This window comes from Peromyscus maniculatus, chromosome 11, assembly GCF_049852395.1.
Source record: "Peromyscus maniculatus bairdii isolate BWxNUB_F1_BW_parent chromosome 11, HU_Pman_BW_mat_3.1, whole genome shotgun sequence".
Classification (NCBI taxonomy): domain Eukaryota; kingdom Metazoa; phylum Chordata; class Mammalia; order Rodentia; family Cricetidae; genus Peromyscus; species Peromyscus maniculatus.
In genome coordinates, this window is record NC_134862.1 from 59,704,590 (window position 1) to 59,728,892 (window position 24,303).

The 24,303-nt window shown below is 39.1% G+C and overlaps 1 protein-coding gene across 3 annotated transcripts in view; it reads right to left on the minus strand.

Annotated features, from left to right (window-relative positions):
- Hmcn1 (hemicentin 1) overlaps positions 1-24,303 on the minus strand; it is a 440,991-nt gene that overhangs the window by 161,339 nt on the left and 255,349 nt on the right. For all 3 annotated transcript variants that reach the window (XM_076547592.1, XM_076547591.1, XM_076547593.1), the window contains 7 exons: positions 23,255-23,409; positions 14,995-15,273; positions 14,214-14,495; positions 12,707-12,815; positions 11,569-11,738; positions 10,065-10,219; positions 6,213-6,336 (listed from right to left, as the gene is read on the minus strand). In XM_076547592.1, the coding sequence (XP_076403707.1) occupies positions 6,213-6,336; positions 10,065-10,219; positions 11,569-11,738; positions 12,707-12,815; positions 14,214-14,495; positions 14,995-15,273; positions 23,255-23,409 (1,274 nt within the window). The remainder of the gene's footprint in view (positions 1-6,212; positions 6,337-10,064; positions 10,220-11,568; positions 11,739-12,706; positions 12,816-14,213; positions 14,496-14,994; positions 15,274-23,254; positions 23,410-24,303) is intronic.

Here is a 24,303-nt window from a genome sequence, read left to right on the forward strand (position 1 = left end):
AACCACAGTACCTTCTTGAAACATCATGAGCTCGACTCTGTCTAGTCTTGTAGCCATTTGGGGCATAAACTGACTGTGTCAAATCCCGGTTAAGTCTGAGTTAGTTAAAACTGATGTTAAAGTGACTTTTGTAAGTTAATCCACCTTATTCACTAACGTTTGAAAAGAGTGGAAGTTAATCTACACTGAAAACATAGTTCAGTAGACTCATGTCCTCAACTTGGCCATGAAGAAAGAAACAAAACAGTTCTTTAGAACACTCCCGAGTCTCCACTAGGCCACAGGCGAGCTATTAAACAAAACACAGAAATGATAGAGAAACCTTGTTTGAGTGGGTGTTAGCAGATGTTAGCCAAGCAAATACTTTTAAAATATAAAATAAAAATAAGGAGTCCTCCTAATGTTTTTATGAGACAACTAATACAGACGCAAGAGGGTTCCCAGCCAAGGGGAAAAGCAGCAGGTCTTCAGTCTATTTGTTAAAAGAGTACAGTGAGAAGGGCCAGGAGCCAGGCATGTGTTTTGCCAAAAACGGTCCTCATGCTACCATTTACAGATGCTGACTGGGAGACAGGCACCAGGCTAAGACTTTCATGTGTTGTCTTTCATTTAAACTTCAAACAACCCTTGTGACTATGTGGTATTATTATCTCTTCTACCTTATGGATGAGACTCTTAGCCTTAAGAAGATTCACATCTAAGCTTAGTCTTACAGATGTTAAGTGACAAGAGAAGACCCAAATTTGAGGCCCCACCTTTTGATATTACAACCTTCTATTTCTTCTGGGTGTATCACCTTGGATGATTTTTTTCCATGGGAAATAATTATGTGCAGATGAAATGAATGCTTGAGTTATTAGACTTCAAATAACTACTTGTTTGTAGAAACATCTGTCTCACTTGGCAAATATTTGGGGTTTCGATATAACTTCATAGTTTGGTCTAGAGAACAAAAACTTCCAAAATTATGAAACTTTGACGATCAAAAAAAAAAAAAAGACCACCTACTGAGGGCTCCTGCTGTTTATAACAGACCAAATCCCTCCCTGGAAAATTCCATGAGAATGTTCCTCTTCTCATGGCCATAGCTTGGTGATATAGTCCAAGAGACCATGAATCCTTACAGTACTTTCTTCAACTCTTGTTAATTTTTTTACAGTGATAGAGAAGAATGGAGTTATCTAAGATATTTTTATGAGAAATGACAATACTGAGAAATTGGAATACTGAACATTGAAGACTGAACATTTCATGTGACAACTGTAATAAATGTCCATTCTCAGAATGCAGTGCCCATCCATAAAGATTGGCTAGACAAACCTTAACTAAAAGTGACTATTGGGTTTGTTATATAAGTTGACAATGAAATGAAACTAAATGATTGCTTTTCTATATATTTTGACAATTCTTCTTTAAGTTGGTTATCATCAGAGTTAGACACAGTAATTTAAAGGCACTCGGAGTAAAAGTAAAAAGGCTATCATTTCTTCCTTATTCTTAGTGCATTAGTTTCTATGACTGAGACCTTTAGGAAGTCAAATGTGTATCTATCATAATTGTGGAGAGCCCAAGTCCAAATAATATGCAATTGTTTCAATATGTGCATCTTTATGTAATTTCTTTCAAAACCTGTTTTATAGTCTCTCACATTTTCCTAGCTTGTCCTCTCAACATTTGAGGTCTATTCAAAGCCTTTAATTAATACATTTCTTAGAAATTCCTATATTTTCACACCTCTAATTATCATCATGAGTATTAATGTATAGATACTAAAAGACAGGCTCAAGTTTGGAGCCTCAGTCTTCCAATGGGACATTGCTGTCCTCGGTGCTAAGAGGAGACAGCTTTTGTCCAGATTCCAGGCACAAACACACAGCCAACCACTTGCTCCAGGTTAATCATTACAAGCTCACTTCATCATCATTCTCCCAGGGAGATGAGCTATTTTCCAGGCACACGGGTACCACAGCAGATGGGATGCTTTAAGCTCTTACTCGATCTTCCCTCTACGTGGTGATTTGTGTGAAGGAGATGCAATCGTGTTCTCCATCTCGCTTGGCCATTTCCACTCAGCCCTTTCAGTGACTAAGCTCTGTCTCTTTCTTTGCACATGAACTCAGATGTTTTCCACTTGCTTCCTTCTCTTTGAAGATTTTTCCATGTAGATGTGCCCCCAAACTGTGTCTTCTGACAGCTCACCCTTTGCTACCATCTTCAGACCCTACATCTACAGAGTTGTATTTCTCTTGGGTACTTTTTCTTTTCATTTATTGCTTTCTGTTATACTTTAAATAAATGTTTTTCGCTAGCATACATGATAATGGCTTTCACGGTGACATTTCCAGGCATATGTGCCATTGTGCTTTGTTCTTACTTGATGTGGTATTTAATTTCTTCCAGGAACTCTAGTTTTCAGTTATTCTGGAGCATACGGACAAAGCTCCGTAAGAGCCTTTCATGTTTGTCTCAAAATTTCCCCAAGTACTGGTGGCCACACCAGTGGAACCAGAGACACTGTTTGAGGAGAGCTGAGGCTGCATGCAGGAAGCAGCAGTTCGAACGTGCAAAGAAGGAGCTTCAGAGAAGGAAAGACTGCAGGGAACACACAGTTTGGCAACTCTTAGAATCAAGGGAGAACTTGAGGAGATGCTGGAGACAGCTGTCAAGGAACCGTCAGAAGACAGAGGTAGACCCGTGGGAAGCAGAGTAAATTAAAGGCCATGAGGGATGGCTGTGTCTGTGTGTTCTCAGCCTCTCTAGGACATGGAGCCAATTCCAAATAGCGTCCTTCAAATTAATTACTCTTAGGGAACATGTTTACATGTGCAAAAATGCTCACATTTGGGTGTTTCTATTTTGTGAACCACGGGCAGAATAAATTGGATTATGGGAAACATTTAAGGAGCAAAATATTTAACTGGCTCATTCAAATAAAAGAAAATATGCATCCTTTCTAGGGTCCCCCCTGCTAGCTAGCCTCCCTGGAGCTGTGGGTTGTAAGCAGGTGCAGAGATCTATGGCCAGGTGGCAGGCCAAGCTTCAGGAGTCCAATTGATGAGAGAGAGGAGGGATTCTATAAGCAAGGGACATCGAGATCAGGATGGGAAAATGTACAGAGATGACCAGCCAAACTAGTGGAAACACATAAACTGTGGACCAATAGCTGAGGAGCCCACATGGTACTAGACTAGGCCCCCTAGTTAGGTAACACAGTTGTTTAGCTTGAACTGTTTAGGGGGCCCCCAGGCAGTGGGATCGGGACCTGTCCTTGGTGCATGAGTGGGCTTTTTGGAGCCCAGTGCCTATGGTGGGACACCTTGTGCAGCCTTGGTGCAGGAGGAGGGGCTTGGACCTGCCTCAACTGAATGTACCAGGCTCTGCTGACTCCCCATGGGAGACCTTGCCTTGGAGGAGGTGGGGAGGGGGGGTGGGTTGTGGGGGAGGCCTGGAGAGTGGAAGGAGGAAGGAGAGGAGGATCTGTGGTTGGTATGTAAAATGAATAGAAAATCTCTTAATAATAAAAAAAATGAAAAAAAAAGAAAATATACAAAGAAGCAAATTAGAAGACTCCAATGACCCACTGGCATTTTAAAAATCACTCAGTTTACTCTTTTGTATGTTAAATTTTTCAACTTCCTGCTATGTACCTGGAATTAAGTTAGATCCCTGCACATTATTCTAGGCTGGATTCCCCAGTAAATGTGGAATGAATCTATGGATTAATGACTATCTAAAGAAATAAAAGAACCACACGAATAAAACAAATGAATAATGTGTACATGGAGATGTCAGGGCACTTCTGCAAAAGCCCAGACTTTGTTCCGATAAACCTCTAGAGAACAAAAGCCTTCTACTCAAAGTCTATGTCTTCTAAGTTTATAGTAAAGCTGTGATGTTGATGATGTGCTTCCTAGCCACCCAAACACTTTATGAAAGCCCATAGAAGATCCCAAGTCAAGAGGAGCTCCCATTCACAAAATAAAAACCGTGCAAAAAAATTATAGACAAGGTTGAGGCATAACCCTGGAACTTATTTTTTTTCAACAAAATCTCCATAAAGGATTATTAATGAAGGTGACATGAATCACTTGAAAAACATTGGAGAATGGCAGAGATGTCTCAGAGGGTAAAGAATTTGCCATGCATGATGAGGAATCAAGTTTGGCTCTGCAGAACCCATGTAAAAAGCTGCACAGATGTGGCAGCCTATGGACATCCAAGAGCAGGAGGACAGACACAGGGAATCCACAGAGCAAACTGGCTAGCCAGACTAGCCTAAATGGTGAGCCCTGGGTTCAGCAAGCGACCCTATCTCATATATAAGATGGCGAGCAATGGAGAATGACACCTACCACCAACTTTGTGCTTCCACATATGGTATATATGCTTGCACACATGTGGACATACACAAATATGCCTCTACACATGTGAACACACACACACACACATATATATACACATATGCACAACACACATGTGTAAGCACTTGTAAAAATTTGAGCATACTATTTAACAACCTGAAAACTGAAGATATTTATGAAAAACTGTAATTACAATGAACTATATAGTATTTTTCATATAGATAAAATCAAGCTTTTCTTTCTATATTTCCAGTTTATAGAAAATATGTATTCTCTTTCCTTCTATGCTTCCCCACAACCAATTAAAGAAGAGAGTCATAAAGTGGAAATGCAGCCGGGCGGTGGTGGTGCACGCCATTAATCCCAGCACTCGGGAGGCAGAGGCAGGTGGATCTCTGTGAGTTCGAGGCCAGCCTGGTCTCCAAAGCAAGTTCCAGGAAAGGCGCAAAGCTATGCAGAGAAACCCTGTCTCGAAAAACCAAAAAAAAAAAAAAAAAAAAAAAAGTGGAAATGCTAGATACTGCTTGTTGTAGGCCCAAGATGGATGGATCCCCCAATGCTGCAGAGGAACTTTGGGTAGTGACTGTTCAGGCAGCCAGCTGTTTCTGTCATTTCTCACATTTTTGGAAGTCACTTGCTTACTCAGGTAATATTAGTTCCCTCTTGGATCTCTGATGGAGTTGAAGACTTTATAGTTACAGTTTTCCTTGATACCAGATTCAGAAAAGAACTTCACTAAAGAAATGTAAAGTATGTAAAGTTGAGAGACATTAAAAGGTAATTTTGACAATGCAAGTTAGAATAGAAAGTGAATTAAGTACAACCTTTTGTACTCACCAAAACAGGATAGATAATGAAGTATTTTTCCGAATTTATCAAATGTTTATGGGCTAGACATTGTTGATCTATTTATTGCCTGTATATATTGTATATAGTTATTATACTTGTTGTATATACTTTTTCTTATATTAGTTATACCTTCTTTTTTATTTTAGACAAAAAGAGGGAAATGTGGTGGTATTTGTTTGTGCTCTAACATATACAGTTTGCCTGAAAACCAGAGGGTAGAGCTAGCCATAGATGCCAGGCAGTGGTGGCATACACACACCTTTGATCCCAGCACTTGGGATCTTATGCTTCTGATCTGAGTGCTTGGGAGGTGGAGACAGGGAAGTGATATGGCTGAGTAGAGAGAGGAATATAAGGCAGGAAGAGACTTAAGCTCACCCTTTTTGTCTGAGGATTTGGTGGAGGTAAGAAGTTTCTCTAGTGGCTGACTCCTTTAATTCTCTGATCTTTCAGCATTTATCCCAATATCCAACTCCAGATTTTTATTATTAAGATCAATTAGAATTTGTGCTACAGCTTGTAATCCTATTCTTTGAGAGACAGAGACAAGCAGATCTCCAGGACTGGTTAGATAGCCAGCCTTACCTAATCAGTAAGTACCAGGCCAGGTGAGAGACCCTATCTCAAAATAAAGGCAGTTTAGGAAAATGGCAACAGGAGATATACAAAAGCCACATTAAATAGGTTTATTATACACACATGTGTTAAACCATAAATAATTATAAAAGAGGTCATGAGGGAATGAGAAGGCATGGGAGGAGCTGGAGGTAGGAGAGGGAGGGATAGATTGATGTGAATATAAGACTCGTGTATTAAATTCTCAAAAAAGAATCAAAATACTTAAATTAATAAAAAGCAAGGTTGGTGGCACAGAAGAAATGGCACTGGCTATTGACCTGTGGCCTACATATGTGTGTTCACACACACAAGTGTGTGCAACCCCCTGCATGCACTCACACACGCATACACACACACAAGAGAAAGCCATGAACATACTCTTACCGTGCACGTGCAATTGAGTGTGCTGCTGGGCTTCTCCGGCGGCATTGGTAGCCACACACGTGTATCTGCCAGCATCTCCCAAAAGAGCCTTGGCAATTTGTAGAACTCTGCCAGAAGACTGTATCTAATTGGGAACAGAGAGCATGGCAGTGTTTTGTTTGGATCTAAAAACATTTGCTGAGATAGAAAAGTTCGTTTAAATGTATAATGTTTAATTGTAGTTTTATATCTTAGTTAACTCAACATTTGAGAGCCAGATCACTTCATTATGCACAAGAAAATAAGCTAATTTGATTTTTAAAATGTATTCTTATTCATTTGATGACACAAAATGAAATAACTTAAGGCTGGCCTCCTGGTATAGTCATAAAACCCCATTGAAAAAAAGACTTTCATGCTGGACTATAAAACATGTGATGAAAATTTAAACTCTGAAAAAAAAAAACAACCCATGACCACATTTATGTAACACTTCATAAATGGTTTTAAGGCAACACTCTTTTTTGACGAAATTGTCACAGGGGCCAGAAAAACTGTAAAAGTTATAAAATATGAATAATAGGAATGCCGATAAATTCCTGCTTTCTCCTTATTCCTCTCTGAAATCCATTGCAGCCGGGCCTCTGCCACTTTAAAGCCGGTGAATCAGAGGTCATTATTTAACACTGATTATTCCAAAGTCACCAGTAACATCCAATTGCATTGCCCAGTAGTCCACAGTTAAGTGCATAGTCTCTCTTACCACACACAGCTTTAGATGTCCAGACTTCTGACAGTCTGTACTCACAGAGCATTACAGAGAGAGCATGCCTCAGCCCTTACTCCCAGGCTCTCCCAGGACATTATGTGATAGAACCTGCTTCCTCTTTCTGCTGCACAAACAGGAAACTTAACTCTGGAATTTTCATCCAATCCCATGACTTAGGTGAAAAACCCTAAGCACACACCTGAATTTACAGCTTCAGCCCTGGCTGGTCTCCTGAGCTCTACATTCATGGTCCTAGGACAGGCTAACACATGAACTATCCAGAACTATGTTTGTAAATTATTCCCTCATATTCCTCAAACTGACTTGTCGTTGCATTTTCCCAGTCTTGCTTAATGGCGCCCACGATTTTTCCAGTCATTGGGGTTTTGGCGCCCACTTTGACTTCTATTAATTATACCGCAGCCGTGTGTCTCAGATCCCCTGTTTTCCACTTCCACCACCACTGTGGGATGATGATGGCTTCTTAACTGATGTTCCAGGGTCTCCAGCCTCCCCAGTTGTTAATCTATCTTGCACACTGTTGCCAGAATCATTTATTTCAGATGGAAATTCGATCCCTTCCCCGCTCCCTTCTCAAACCTCATTCATGGCTTCCCACTTTGCCCAGGAGGAAATCTGAACTCAGCGCAGCCCTCCAGGCTTACCACATTCCGACCCCAAATGATCTCTCCACGGCCCCAAGTGAATTCCCAGCTAACCTATTTTCCAGTCAAGCTGCACTAACCATGCTAAGCAACATGTCCGTGCATTTATTTTCAGCCCTACAATTTTGCACCTGGCTTTTAATGTCACAACTTCTTGACCCTCAGCACTAGCGTGACCTTCTCTCATCTCACCCTTTACTTCTTTACTCTTTGGGTTAACTTACTTGTGCCCAAAGCTTGAAATATAAACAGCGTGCCAATAATTCTAGCCATATCATTCTACTGATCTCCATGGCTATTCACAATGACCTACTGCCATGTCCACCATCTCTACCGGTGTATCTCCAACTGGTGTGAACTCCAGAAGCCTGACATTAAAAACCACAGTACGTCCCCTTATGTCCTTCCAGAGTGTCCCATGTCACTGGTGGTCAGTGTCATCTATATCATTATGTAGTTTAAAGTCTCCGGATGTTTCCTTACACACACAGCCCCCATCTTCAATAAAATGTCTTTGGTCAATCTACAATGACTTGACCATTGTACCAAAATATCTTTTCTGTAACTAGTATATATTATCAAACTTCATGCACATTGGTTCTCACTGGTTTTACATATCTACTCTTGACCCACCAACTTAATTTTTCAGAAAGGATGCAAGTAACTTCAGTCATGTACCACCTAGCGTGCTTTGGCCAATGATGGACCATACTGATGATGATGACACTTACTATCTAGTCAAGGTGTACCCCAGGCTATGCTATCTAGGTTTGCGGAATAATAGTATAAAGATTTGACAGTGATGAAAGCGCTGAATGATGTATGTATCCTCATTGTAAAGTAGTACGTAACTATATTTAAAATGGAAACTTGGTCATGTCACTCTTCTCTTAAAACTGTTTTCCCCCAGTTGCCTTTGCAAAGATAAAATGATTAGTATTGTGTAAGTGCTTGTTACTGCCTCTCCATTTCTGTATGCCATGAACCCCTCTGCCTCTCCTCTCTTCCCCAGCCTTGCTTTCAAATCCCTAAGAGGACACGGACTCTTCTTACTGTGTTTGCCTGTACACACACTTCTAGGCAGTGTTTATTTCTTTCCCACTTGATCCCATGCATTCTTCAGAACTCTGCTCACAGGCTTCCTTCAGATGCTCTGTGTATTTCATCTTTGATATACTCATTAAATATTCAGTTATGTTTGTGTGACCAACTGATAAACGTCTCCCTCCAAGGTAAGCTATCATGTACTTGAACTGTATTTGAAGTCTGTGTACTGAGTTGTTCTTTCCTATAGGGGTGTGGGATCAGGTCTACCAGATGTGGAGTATAATTAATAACAAACAGATATCTATATCATTCTATTACAGAAAGAACTCAAGACATATCTCATATTGAAAACTTTTAAGTAAAATTCAAGACTCCATTTGTCAATTAACTTAATCCTACTAGAAAAGTGTATTAATTCTGTATTTTTTTTTTTTTTTTGGTTTTTCGAGACAGGGATTCTCTGTGTAGCTTTGCACCTTTCCTGGAGCTCACTTGGTAGCCCAGGCTGGCTTCGAACTCACAGAGATCCACCTGGCTCTGCCTCCCGAGTGCTGGGATTAAAGGCGTGTGCCACCACCGCCCCGGCTAATTCTGTATTTTTTTAATGGCACTGGAGATTGAACCCAGGGCCTTGCGCATGCTATTCAACCATCCCATCACTGAGGTGCTTCTCTAGCCCTTTCTTTATGCTGTTATTTTGAGACAGGAATTTACTTACTTGCTTAGATTAGGCTCAAACTTGCTCTGTAGTCAAGATAGGCCTGAACTACAATCCTCCTGCCTCAGCCTCCTGAATAGCTGAGTATACTGGCCTATACCACCAGGTCTAGCTAGTTCTCATTTTTAAGTGCATCAGTTAGGTTATCTGGGTTAGAAATCTGTCAGCTATTCATGTTTACCTAGTTTCTAATTCTTTTTTTTTTTTTTTTTTTCGAGACAGGGTTTCTATGTGTAGCTTTGCGCCTTTCCTGGAATTCGCTTTGGAGACCAGGCTGGCCTTGAACTCACAGAGATCCACCTGCCTCTGCCTCCTGAGTGCTGGGATTAAAGGCGTGTGCCACCACCACCCGGCTAGTTTCTAATTCTTTAAATATTCACTAAAACATAATTAAATGCCAGAGGGAACAGTCAGCATTCGAGAAAGAAATGATTTTTAGTCATTCCCAAGATATCAGTTTTTGAAGGCATAAGTCAAAATAAATACAACTCCTATACTAAAAGCTACACCAATAAGGGATTTTAGTGCTATTGAGAAATGAAGGAAAACATATTTTAACCAAATTTCTGCCAAATCTGTCTTATAGGAAAATCTATACTTTAGAAATAATGAGATGCTAGAGTTAGCAAGACCTCCATGGCTGTCTTAATTTGGACTCAGTGTCTTATACTTACTCGGAGGTTTCCTTGGGCAGTGTTCACAGGCTGGTCGTCCTTCAGCCATGTAATGGACGGGCTGGGAATGCCATTGGCGATGCACTGCAAGGTGACTGGCTTGTGCCTCACCACAGTTTTCTCGGGAAGGTCTGAGGACTTGATTGTTGGAGGAACTAGATGAAAAGAAGGGAAAGAGAGGGAGTGAAAAACTGCAATCAATGACATCACAGACCGAAGAGCATATGTGAGGCACCCATGACAAATGGGCTGTGCAAAAGGATTCCAGGGTCACAGAAAGAAAACTCTGGGGCATGAAGTTGGGATATGTGTGTTGGGGGGGGGGGCGGTAAACTCAGGAGGGGGAAGAATGAGGGATGAGTGTCTATTATCAAGTTACATTTTATGCACACGTGAAATTCTCAAAGGATTAATAAAAACATATTTAAAAGATGTTTGAGACCTGAAACTTTAAAATTGGAAAAATTAACATTTTTCACAAACAATGAAACAACTTTATCTTTTTAAATTTTTATTTAACTTATAATTTTAATTTGGATTTAATTTATAATTTCATTCATTTTAGATAACACTCATTTTTAGTTCTGTCTTTAATTATTCGAATAGCCAAATGTCCATATGGTTACTGCAACCTAACATGTATGCTTGGCTCAAACCCATTGACTTATTTTTCCAATTGATAATTACCATCTACTTCTCTGGAATGACTTCATTAAACTAATGCCATATTCAAGCAGTATTTAGGCACAGGACTTTGTCCCTAGTAAGGCTGACTGAACCTAGGGTTATAAGGTGATTGAATCTCAGTTTGCCAGATTCTCTCTTAAGAATTTGAACTATGAACTAGATCTGTCTGTATTCCATCATGGGACATGGAAAAACAAAATTTAAAGGAGAGTCTACAGAGACAGGGGGAAGAACGTAGTTGCTAGTCACAGATTCTGTTCCTGTGCATTCCAAACAACTCTTCAGTTTCTGGTTTCACTCCCTTCCTTCTCAAGTTCTGCTGGCAAGTGGGACACATAATGCCCTGGCAGAGATTGTCTCTTGTCATTAGATTCATGGTCGTAACCTTAATGTGCCAGTTCTGTGGATACGCTTATGTTTCTGGATCCCACAATTCTACCCTAAGCCTTGCTTCTGGAAAACACTGTTCATAATCACTCCTGTTTGGGTCAAATCTTTAAAGGTTGGCATAAGCCATTCACTTGGAGTTTTTAACCATCCTCTTCTATTGTAGTCTAGCTCCCTCTCCACCCTCTGGCACCAGGTAGAATACACTTGCTGACAACTATTGTTGAATCTTATTCACATGATACTCTGGGTGAATCGCTGCCCCAGAAAATAATGTAAATCTGTTATTATTTAACTACACTTGCCCTTTTTCTCACTTCTTTACACAACACAAGTTTTCTCCAGATGACCCTGCTCCTGTCTGAATTTGATAACGGATAAAGCCCCAGAGTGGTTTAAATGGAGCACACCCACCCCTTCCTTGGCATACCATGCACTGTCACTTCAAACTCCTTCCTGTGGTCCCCTGCAATGTTCGTTGCCACACATTGGTAAAGGCCTGTATCTGACACTTGAGCCTGAGCAATAACCAGTTTGCGTCCATTTAGTAAGATCTTGAATCCATCTCTTTCATCGATTAACTGACCGCCTTTTAGCCACCTGGAGAGAAAGGCAAAAAGAATTCTAGATACATATTGCAAATAAGCAATTTCCTAGCGGTTATTTGTGTGCTATATTGATTCTCTCCTGTGCATTCACCTGATCTCCTAATTAATCACTCTGTGAAACGGGATGGTGAAGGGAAGGTAAAAAAGAACCATGGTGTCTCAGAGAGGTGGGCATACAGCTGGAACTCAGGAACTCTGTAATGAGTTCATTATCCTTCTAAGTTTAGGTTCAGAAAGGGACAAATGATCCTATTCACTATAGTATTTAAATAATATTAACCAACAAAAGGCAATGATCTTCCAATGTTTGCAAACCAAATATTGAAATCAGAGCTTTATGGTTTTGTGGGCTATCACTTTATAATGTGTGAACTGTAGTCAACCAACTATTCTTTTGCATGTCTCATGCCATTTTGGAAATGAAAATTGTATATTCAATAATGCTTTGAGAACATAGGAAGGAGACCAACCAGACAAGACTATGAGCATGCTAACCTCTCCATTTCTACAACATTATTTATTTATGTATTTATGTATTTATTTATTATCTTTTCTAGTATTTATTTAATAATAACATTGTATTTATCAATTATTTATTATTACAATTATATAATTGTATATTAATTATTATAATAAAAGATTATTTATTATCTTTTTATTTAATAGTCTGTTACACATGTCAGTGCCTCAGAGAGCTCTAACACTAATAGTGCTTAATAGTCTATATCTCAGGCTGAAAATATGATTCCTAAGATAATACAAAGGATTTTCTCCAATTGTGCCAATATGTGTGCTTTTTGAGTGCCAGGTACCTGTTGCCTTGTATATAGACCATATCTTTTCTAAGAGGAATATGATTCTGTACTGACTCTCCTCAATGTCAAAATCCTTTAGGACAACTCCAAAACACTTACATTAAAAAGTGAGAGAGGTATTTAGAAGACATACCAAAACGCTTACATGATAGTTGGTGGCGGAGAGCCTGTGACCTGGCAATCTAGCTCCAGCAAGTTATTTGCCATCACAATGAAGTAAGAGGTTTCATCTCCTCCTTCCACAGCTGGTGGCACTGGAAAGAAAGGAAGAAAGAAAAAGACAGAAGGTAGCAGGCAAAGACAGGTTTACAGGAATGAATCCACCCTGACAGCTCAGTAGTAGCTAGGAAAACTGATGTTTTTCATAGGAGTTCAATACTCCAGGGGATTTGAAACTGTAAATGAACTTTTCAATAACTTGCTATGATGAACGTACTCCAGTCACTAGGAATTTTCTCTGCCACACACTATGGCGCCATAGATGCTATGCTAATGTGAAGTTTATCCATGTTTTATATTGTTTATTTTCATAATAACACCCATTTAAGAGTCTTCTGGCTGCGATTACAGAGTCTCAAGGTTGCAAGATGATTTTCCACGGTCCAGAGACTATTATCTGTGGTCTGACACAGTGCTATGACAAAAGAGCACCTTGTGACTCGCTGCAGCCAGAGGTTGATATAGTTATGAAAATGCCCTTGCAAGAACAAAGCACATTCATCAAAACCTATGGAAGAGCTGCATTACATTTTGATTACAGGACTCTGTTGAGAAACTCACCACTTGAACAGACTTGAAAAGCTGACTACACCTGAGCTTAGACTGCATTATTTCTACATGATCTCAGATGTGTTCAATAATCCAGTTATTACTAATGATCTCAGATGTGTTCAACAATCCAGTTATTACTACAGGATCTCAGATGTTCAATGATGCAATTATTAATGATCTCAGATGTGTTCAACAATCCAGTTATTACTACAGGATCTCAGATGTTCAATGATGCAATTATTATTAATGATCTCAGATGAGTTCAACAATCCAGTTACTACTAATGATTTCAGATGTGTTCAACAACCCAGTTATTACTACACAATCTCAGATGTGTTCAACAATCCAGTTATTACTACAGGATCTCAGATGTTCAATGATGCAATTATTATTAATGATCTCAGATGAGTTCAACAATCCAGTTACTACTAATGATTTCAGATGTGTTCAACAACCCAGTTATTACTACACAATCTCAGATGTGTTCAACAATCCAGTTATTACTACACAATCTCAGATGTGTTCAACAACCCAGTTATTACTACACGATCTCAGATGTGTTCAACAACCCAGTTATTACTACATGATCTCAGATGTGTTCAACAATCCAGTTATTACTACAGGATCTCAGATGTGTTCAACAATCCAATTATTACTACACAATCTCAGATGTGTTCAACAATCCAGTTATTACTACACAATCTCAGATGTGTTCAACAACCCAGTTATTACTACACGATCTCAGATGTGTTCAACAATCCAGTTATTACTACACGATCTTAGATGTGTTCAATAATTCAGTTATTACTACAGGATCTCAGATGTGTTCAGCAATGCACTCCTGTAAATCTGACAGTCTAGGCAGTGGTACCCTTACTCACCTAGGACATCAACTTCGTATTTGATTTCCCTTTCTCCTGCCACACTGGTAGCCACACATATGTATTGTCCCCGGTCACCTTCCAGGGCACTCAGGATTTCAAGTGTCTTCCCACCGGCTTCTATGCGGATGTTGTCACTGGCTTTCACAGGTACACCATCTTTTAACCAAGTAAGAACGGGAGGAGGGTTGCCAGCAGCTTTACACTCCAAGATCAATGACTGACCAATAACAACTTGCTTATTTGAAGGCATGGCCAAGTCACCTTCAATTATTGGAGGAACTAGGGGAAACAACAGTAATATTTCAGGTAATTCTTTTCCCAGTCATAAAAGAATATCTTAAGTAAATAAAAGGGGAATTTTTTTCTTGTTCTTTGACCAGAGGAGCTTCCTGCATGCCTGTTTCCCTCTAAGTTGGTAAGGGAAGAATTTCTTGGCTCAACTGATCTACAACTATTCTAATTATTTTGAGGTGCTAGGGACTGTCATGATAACAAAAGACAAAGATCAGAGAGCTATCGTAATACTAACCATTGCTTTACCATATTGCTAAGAACCAAATGGTTGAGATGCTCCAAGTTCCAAGGGGGAAGAGTTGGTTAAAGGAATGAACTACATTTTGCTAACCTTAGCTTTTGTAAAAAAAAAATTTCAAATTATAACACTCTTTCAATTATTATCCATATAGAGTTAAAAAAAAATCCAACCAAGGCTTCATTAGTGAGTAATATGGATGGTAATCTAGAAAGGCATTTGGGTAAGATATCTATATATCCTTACCATAGATGTCAACGTGGAATGATTTTTCAGCTGTTCCAGCAACATTGGATACGTGGCATGTATATGCTGCTGAATCAGAGACTTGTGCTCTTGGAATGTGAAGAAATTGTCCTTTATCAACATAAAGTGCTTGTGAACTGGATATGATGACCTGGCCATCCTTATACCAGGTAATGGTAGGCACTGGAAGCCCCCGGGACTCACATTCCAGTTTAACTATGCTGTTGAGCAACGCCGATATTTCTGTGGTAACGTTCCCTCCTTTAATACTAGGTGGAACTACAAAAGATTTCAAAACGAACACAAATTTAGCATCTGCATCGCCATAGTAAGTGCTATGGTAGCTAAGATTTTTAGTTTAACATAAATATATATGAATGACAGGAAGTCTGTGTCCTCTACAGATGATTACTTCCTTCTCTGGCCCACACAATCTCTGCCACCTTCCTTTCCAGTTCCAGCTTTCAGGAAAACAGTCAAGTAAGTCACAGTCCAGTTTCAGTAGCTCATGGGATTGACCATATTGGAGTAATCAAGCAAGTTAGCTTCAACAAACAAAGCAATCCAAACCAAAGCCTCACTTAAAGAAGGCACATGAAGTTCAAAAACCATGCCAAAGGAACAAAAGGGTCAGAGGTAGCACAACCATGTGCTCTCCTCTCCCAAAATACAGAAGCACCTCTGAGTGCTTTCAGGACCAGCTACTGGCAGCAGCTGTGAAGTCTCTTCTTTCTTGCTAGTACTAGTTTTTAACTGCCAGGAGTCCATTCATTCAGCTGCACATAGCTAATCGGCTCCATGGGTAGCTTCCACTACACCGCGGCCTCATGCCTGGCCTCTCAGGCCACTGAGGACTGGGCTTTTGGAAAAAAGGCTGTAAGTTGCGCATTCTCAGCTACATACTTGCAGCATGATTCTTGCAAGGTAACAGTACAGTTGCAACAATCTGAAAGAAATCAAATGGCATGTGTCTGCAGTGCAGTGCCTTAATAGAGTTTTAATACATTTTTAAAAGAGGATGTTCTGTAGAACTTTCTTCTTGTGGTCCAGCTAGGGCTCAGGGTATTGAGAGAGAAAGCAGTGAGGGGTATTGTTCTTCTCATCACATGCTACTGCAGGTAGCTGATGTAAACATGACTGACTGGCTGCTGATGTTGTCACCCTGGCTACCTGGCTAAGGGCAGTGTTTGCCAAGTCTGGACTAGGAAGATGCTTTTTCCCCCACTATTCCCTGCCTATGTGAATGACATAGGCAGTTATATTTTACTTTACTGGCAAAGGAATATCTCCATAATTTATTTGGAATTCTACATGGGAGACATTATCTTCCTACCCACTTTATATATCTAATTCATTTATTTCTATCCTTATGAAGTCTTTTTTTTTTTTTTTTTTTTTTTTTTTTTGGTTTTTCGAGACAGGGTTTCTCTGTGTAGCTTTGCGCCTTTCCTGGAGCTCACTTGGTAGCCCAGGCTGGCCTCGAACTCACAGAGATCCACCTGGCTCTGCCTCCCGAGTGCTGGGATTAAAGGCGTGCGCCACCAACGCCCGGCCTCCTTATGAAGTCTTAAGAACTTATATTATACTTGGGGATATAACCAATACTACATTAAATTAGGCAGTTTGGGGCACCTAAGTTCTCTTAGTTAGCTCCCTTGAAGCTATTTTATTTTTGCACTTCCTTAATAGAGTGCCCTACTATACACTCCACATCCATCTTATATAATCCTGCACATCTCTAGAGTTAACTATTTCCCCAAGGAACCATGGATTTTTTTAGTCGAAAAGGACATTGATTGGAAAATAAGATTCTGGTGCTAATAGAATAGCATCACATTTTCTAGTAATCTTCCTGATAATTACTTCAGAGTAACAGACACAATCCAAGTCATGGCCTACAATGTTTATGGGTGAATTTGATAGTGGAATCATTTTCCTATAGGTACATTCACGTTAAAGCTTGGGACCAGCCAGCTTTCACACAGGCCAGGGAATGCGGAGTTAAGACTGTGCGATGTTTTGTTAGAATACAGTCAAACTCATTCATTTGGGTATTGGCCATGGGTACTTTCACTGAATAGTGACAAAGTAGTTGCAAATGGCTACCCATGTGATGTGCTCATTGCTCCTACTGCTGCTCAGTGTGCCATAAGTTTCGTGACATACTTGTTTCTTGCTAGCATTTCAAATGCCATGCAAATAGTAACAATATATGATTCAAGTGCCATGCAAGTAACAATATATGATTAATTTTGTCCCCGGTGCATATTTGTCATCACAAAACAAGAAAAAAAGAGAGGAGTGGAACAGTGTGATGGGGTCTCTCTTGCTGTAAAATTAAAAGGCAGAGCTTTACATACACAGGGTTGACACTACATCTCCTAAAGCATAAATGGAAACAGACTAAGCACTCATCCCAATATTCCTAATTCAAAGATAGGCAACAATTTGAAATATTAGAATACGTGAAATGGAATGTTTCAGCCTAATAATTTCTTTACAAAAATCAAAAAGTTAAAAAAAGAGACTAAAACAAAGTAAGTTCCTATGTAGCATCTTAGGCAGCAAAGAAGGTCATTTTTCAATGGTGGTATACTTAAATTAATTATGGTGCAGCAGCCGAAGAAAGAAATATATCCAGAGAAAATCAGCTTGTTGGTGATTGGCAGCTGATGACTCTGGGGGCAATATGAAGAGTCAGTTTTAAAGGGCAATTTCTCCCGTCGACTATTCTTGCCTTTGACACTCTTGACAAATGTTACCAAGACTAAGCTGTTTGGGCTTATCTGGGGAGTTGGTGCAAAGTTCGACAACCATGAAGAATTGGTCTCTAAGAACAATCTATGCAGAACAAAATATCCTCAGGGAAGTCCAAGCAATGCTAGTTGAATTGGAATTTGCTAAGATTTGTCACAACTGATGATGGTAAAAACAAATATGTGAAGTAAAAAAAAAAAAAGAATGAATGGAGTATACAGAGCTTGAAGATGTGATGTTTAAACATCTGTGTTCCATGACTATTACTTTTCAGCAAGTGCTTTGCACGGAATGGTTGTGTGTTAATGATCCCCTAGTGCCAATGGTGTGTTTCATTTGCTGTTATTGATATGAACATCATGAGTTCCATGACCACTTCTGAGAAGCAGTTGCAAGTTTTAGTATTGCTAAAGTTTTATGTTCGTGTTTAGTGAGTTCAGAGCTGACATTAAATTTTTCTCTGAATGAGAAGTGTCATGCTTAAATGCTGTTATTAAATATTGAAGAGTTTGGGAAACTTGTTTTGCTTCAAATGGTGCTTTCAATTTAAAATTACAGCACAAGACACTAAATATGCAAATTAGTATTATAGCAGTTATTCGATTCTTTCAGCCTCATGTAGTCTAAGGCTACTTAATACATTTCTCAGGCTGTCAAAGGCTCAAACCAGAAGTGAGAACTTGATTCACCCACAAATATTTATTATATCTTCTGAACCCAAACAACTCTTCTACCAATGTTTGATATAAATGTGTAAGTCTCCACATTCAAGACATTCCATTTATCCTTGCAACAGAACCTTCCACACGGCTTTCAACTAGAACTGATTAATTGCCTATTTGCAATGGCACATTAAAAAGCAAATATCAAAAAAAGAATGTAATAGAATGTTATGAATGCTTTCCTAGAAATGAATATGCTCAGTAAAAACTCCTGTTAAAAATTAACAGCAGTATTGAGCAGGGCCTATCTATGGGAAAGACATTTTCAAAACTACAACAAATATAATCCCATTACCAATCATCAATAGTAACATATGAACACTTGTTATCAATTTGGATGACAGGAAAAATAGCCCTATTAAATAATTTTGTGCTCACATCCCCAACACTATGCTGAGATTTTTGTCTGTGTTGAACTTATGCAGGCCTTGTGGATGCTGTCACAACTGCTGAGCATTGATACATGCAACTGCTCTATTCTGTCCCGAAGAAACTGTTTCTAGACGTTATCCACCACCTGTGGCTTTAACGATCTTCCCACCCTCTCTTCAGGGAAGATCTGAGACTTGTGGGGAGAAGTGTGATAGATATACTTCACTTAGTGATGAGCACTCCACGGTCTGTACTCTCTGTATGCTGACCTGTGGGAAGTCACTCTCTTAATTGTCAGCTACTGTAAGAAGCTTCTTTGAAAAGTGTTGAGAAGTATATTGATCTATAGGTATAGCACATTTTACTACTATGTGAATTTTTTTATATATATTTTATTTTTTTATTTTATAATACTATTCAGTTCTACATAATAGCCACAGATTCCCTTGTTCTCTCCCTTCCTGCCCCCCTCCCCTTCCCCCCAGCCCACCCCCCATTCCCACCTCTTCCAGATCAAGGTCTCCCCCAAGGACTGGGATTGACCTGATAGACTCAGTCCAGGCAGATCCAGTCCCCTCCTCCCAGATTGAGCCAAGCGTCCCTGCATAAGTCCCAGGTTTCAAACAGCTAACTCATGCAATGAGCCCAGGACCTGGTACCACTGCCTAGATGCCTCCCAAACAGATCAAGCCAATCGACTGTCTCACCTATTCAGAGGGCCTGATCCAGTTGGGGGCAAGACTCCAGCCACTTCCTGAGACTTAGAGACCGGCCCCCAGTTCCCATCCTGCCCCCGACTTCCCTTCTGGACCAGAGACTTCCGGTCCAGATAAGAGCTTCCATCCTGCCCCAGAGTTCCCATTTGGACAAGAGAATTCCCATCTGGACAAGAGAGAGAGACTTCCTGAATCTGTCAGCTCTTTCTGAACCAAGTACTATGTGGATTTAACAGAATACTAATAGGCATTGAGCTGGATTCCATTGCATAAAGTAGGCCTTAGATCCAAACAGAAAGCGGTCGGTTCCTCCCATGATGGCTGTACCACCGTTACACAGTGGGTATATCTCGTCAGACCAGCGGTTAATGTAGCTGGCAGGGTTCACAACTGGGTGGCATTGATTACAGTGATATTGTATTTGTACTGAAATGTGATTTTATTTGTATGTTAATAAATAAAGTTGCCTGGGGGTCAGAGCTAATAGCAAGCCATAGCAGAAGCTGGGTGGTGGTGGTGCACACCTTTAATCCCAGTTCTTGGGAGGCAGAGTTAGGTGGATCTCTGTGTGTTCAAGGACACAGCCAGCATGGAGACACACGCCTTTAATCTCAATGCCAACCATAGAACACCTGGAGGTCTATACAGACAGGCAGTGACAAGGCGGTCATGTAGTTGGGTTTACAACCAATGAGAAGGCATAACAGAAAGTCTATATAAAGACAAACACATAGGAAGTTGGTCTCTTGGCTGAAGAGGATAGCTGCAGCAGTGAAGGGTAAGGCTCTTAGTTCTGACCTCTTGGGCTTTCATCTCTGCATTGGCTCTGTGTTTCTTATTTAATAAGATGGTTACTTCTACAATTGATAATGACTTTTCTCCTCTGGTATGGTGCATAGCACCTTCCAGCATCATAAAAGATATCCAGTAGGGATAAGGCTTCCAGGTCAGTACCAGGTTGGCTCATCCATGTTCTATGAATCAAGTATGAAGTGTCTTCAGCAATAGGGTCATACCATTAGTTTTGGAGAGTAATCAAGAGCATTAGCAGTAGCCTGTAATGTTTGGGGTTCTATGGTAACTCACTAGCCAACAACTCTAAAAGAATAAGCCATTTTTGGAAGTAGGGTTTCATTTGCTAACATGCGGTGTTTAGTTGGGTACTGTCTCCTCATTATAGGGTAACTCCATTTAAACTCTTTTTTATATACGCATAATCACATCTTAGGAAGCTGCTACAGTAGTGTGTTTCCATATGACTTTTCAAATTACACATCCCATTCTTTTCATTTATCCAGATACAATTTTCATGTTCATTTCTATTGTTGCTCATCCTCATGTGATGATATGAGGATGTAAATGAAAACAATCAACAATGAAGGGTGAAATAGACCTTCAATTTGAAATCTACATACACATTCAGCTATCTAGAGTACAGCATTTGTGTTTTTTTCATTTTATGACAGTCATATTTTCACAAATGAAATAAAGTAAGCCTACAGCTACCCACTTGACGGCATAGGGCAGCTTGCTAGAAAAGAAAGGATATGTTTTCCCAAATTAGAATACCCAGAACTTCTCAATACCACAATGCCTTTCAATCAGAAAATCCCAGAATCCTTCTCTTCTGGGTGCCTGAGGGCATCACACAGAGTGAACATGAGGATCTGAAGTGAATAAATCCGAGCCCCACAGAAATGGGAGTCCTACTGAAGTTCCAAGATGTATTCACAATAGATCCTGGCAACAATACAACAGCCTGGGAAGGCACTGTGCATGTTGTCTCAATGGCTGGCCCCGCTAGGACAGCATTGATGGTAATAACACTTTTGTTTAACTTGGCATCTATGTAGCTAATCTTTGAGTGATGGCACTTTTATAGAGGACATGTCTTTTCATGACTGATTTCCCCAATAGGCTTCCATTTATACACATAAATGATTAAAAATTCTGCTTTAAATATGAATTCTTTGATTTAAAAGTGGTACTAAAGATTGAAATAGACACCTATATCTTAAAAGTCTTATTGTAAATGAAATTGTTAAGTAGAAATCAAGCTAACTTTGAGCTAGGTGTGATGGCACACACCTGCAGTCTTAACACTTAGTAATTAGAGGCAGGAGGATCACCATGAGTTTAAGGCAAATTTAGCCTAAGAGTGAAACCCTGTAAGAAACAAAGGAAGAAAAGGAAGGAAGGAAATGAGCTAGATCCTACATATATTTTAAGTTTTAAAGCAATGGTATTGCTAAATAGACAATGATAAAAAAATATATTGAACCCTTACTAAACGCCAAATAAAACTTTTCTAGCATTTTATGCTTATAGCAATACTGTTGTATGGGCACGATTACTAAATCCATTTAAAAAATGGAAACTCAGAGGGGCAAGAGAATCACATGAAGTCACAAAGTGGCACGGCTTGGGTCCAAATACAAGTTTATCTGTCTCTAATGCCCACATTCTTATTAATTACTGGAACTGCTATTCAATAAAAACATAACTTAAACTGCATATGTAATTTGAAATTCTCCAAAGGCCACATTGAAAGTATAAAAAGAAACTAAGGAAGTAATTTTTAAGAATACATTTTACTTAGTCCAATATATTCAAAATATAAGTTTAGAATATAACATAAAATTATTAACCAGATATCTCATATAAAGTTTTCAGACCACCATTGATATCTGGTATGCATTTTATCCTTACAGTACCTCTCAGGCTGGACTAACTTCTCATTAACCGCATATGACTACTTGCAACGCCTTGCTAAGAACCACTAACATAAGAGTTCTATTCTTCTCTACTATGGAAGCTGTTGTGTCTGTGGCATAACATTCATCTGTCTACTTAATGGCTCCATTCATAAAACTGACTCTAAAAGTCACTTTAATTGGTGGTTGAAATTTTTTAGTGAAAATGGGGCTTACATTATTTGGTGCTTTAAATGAGAATGGTCTTGATAGGCTCATTTTTGAATGCTTGATCCTCAGTTTGGGGAACTGTTTGGAAATGATTAGGGGGTGTGGCCGTGTTAGAGGAGGTGTGTCACTGGGAGCCGGCTTTGAGGTTTCAAAAGCCCATGCTGTTCCCAGGTTCCCTCTCTGCTCCAGGGCCATTTCTCCCTGCCCACTGCCATGCTCCCTACCATGATGGTCATGGACTCTGACCCTCTGTAACTGTAAGCCCCAAATTAAATATTTTTTTATAAGCTGTTTTGTCACAGAAATAGAAAAGTAACAAAGACACATTATTTCTGGTAGAGATTCAATGGGGGAAAAAAGAACACATGGCATTAAAAATATTACCATATGGTCAGGATAAAAATCAAGATGGAATAAAAATATAACAATTGAATTGCTGGTATACTAGTTGCTTTGGTGTATTTTGTGCATTTATACACTCTTTAAGGTTTTTCTTTTAAGTCTTTAAGGACATAGGCATTTTATTTATGCTTATACTAACCAATTAGGGAATACCTCACCATATCAAAATTACTATGTAATCTGAATAAATCCACAGATAAGGATAAATTGCCTTAAAAAAAACTGAATGCTTGTAAGAATTTAAAACATAAAGTTAGACTCCTCTTTACTTGAATAGCATTCCTAAGTATTCAGTATGGAGGGAAAGGACAATGAATATTAGAGTAAACTTTAGTTTTCAGCAACACCATCAGAAAGTCACACATACCATAGACAGTCAGCTTTATATCCTTGGCTTGCTTGCCTGCTGCATTAGACACAGAACATTGGTAGCGCCCCTTGTCACTTCTCCGTGCAGTTCTCAGATGTAAAATTTGTCCTCTGTCTGAAAGTTCAATGTTGGGATCTCCCAAAAATAAAGGCCTAGAAAAAAATTTATTTCAGAGATCCATTTCAATTTCTCTGTGTTTCCTGTGTTACTAATTACAAAATTACATGGTATGAAGTTAAAGTAGGAGACAAAACTGGTTTTAAAAATACACTGTGATTAGTGCGCCTACTCCACAGACTAAAAGTATTAAACCACATTAGTAAAGAAACTGGGTAACTACTGCTTTGAGATGAGAACCTTTCCCTTCCAATCTTTAATCATTTAATAACATCATTAGGAACTAAGTGGGATTGCCATTTGTTTCATTCATTCATTCATTATTCTTCTCCTTTCTCATTTTATAATTTGGGGTTTAATGTGAAATTAAGTGGAGAAGAATAATTAAGAGTTTGATAATGCTTCATAGTAACTTCAGAGTAAGGGAAGTTATAAGAAAATGTGTGGTTATTACTTGCCAATGATGCTGACTATGCCAATCTTTCTAAAAAGTGGAATACATATAAATGTTATATAACCATAAATATTGAAAGTATTTATTCCCAAAGAAGCTCGTGCATTTTCCAGGGATGTCTGTTTCTAAGATTCAGTCATCTACTTTTGTAAAATTCTCACTTTATGTCATTGCCAACAGTGTGTTTAATACTTGAAAAATCTCACTTAGTAAAGTCTGTGATCTCTCAAGAATCATTACTTTAAAGTTCCTTAATCTATTTTTCAGGAAAAAAAGCTTTAAAACTTATAGTTATATTTTTTTAAAGTGACTTAGTCACATAATAAATTATTGAATGTGTTGCTATATTAATAAGTCAGCATCCAGTCTACTCAATAAATAAAAAAGACATTAATTTTGTAAATTGTTACCCTTCACTATTCTTTGGTATGACATTGTATATAAATCGCCTAAAAGTTAAAAGTACCATAGTTTC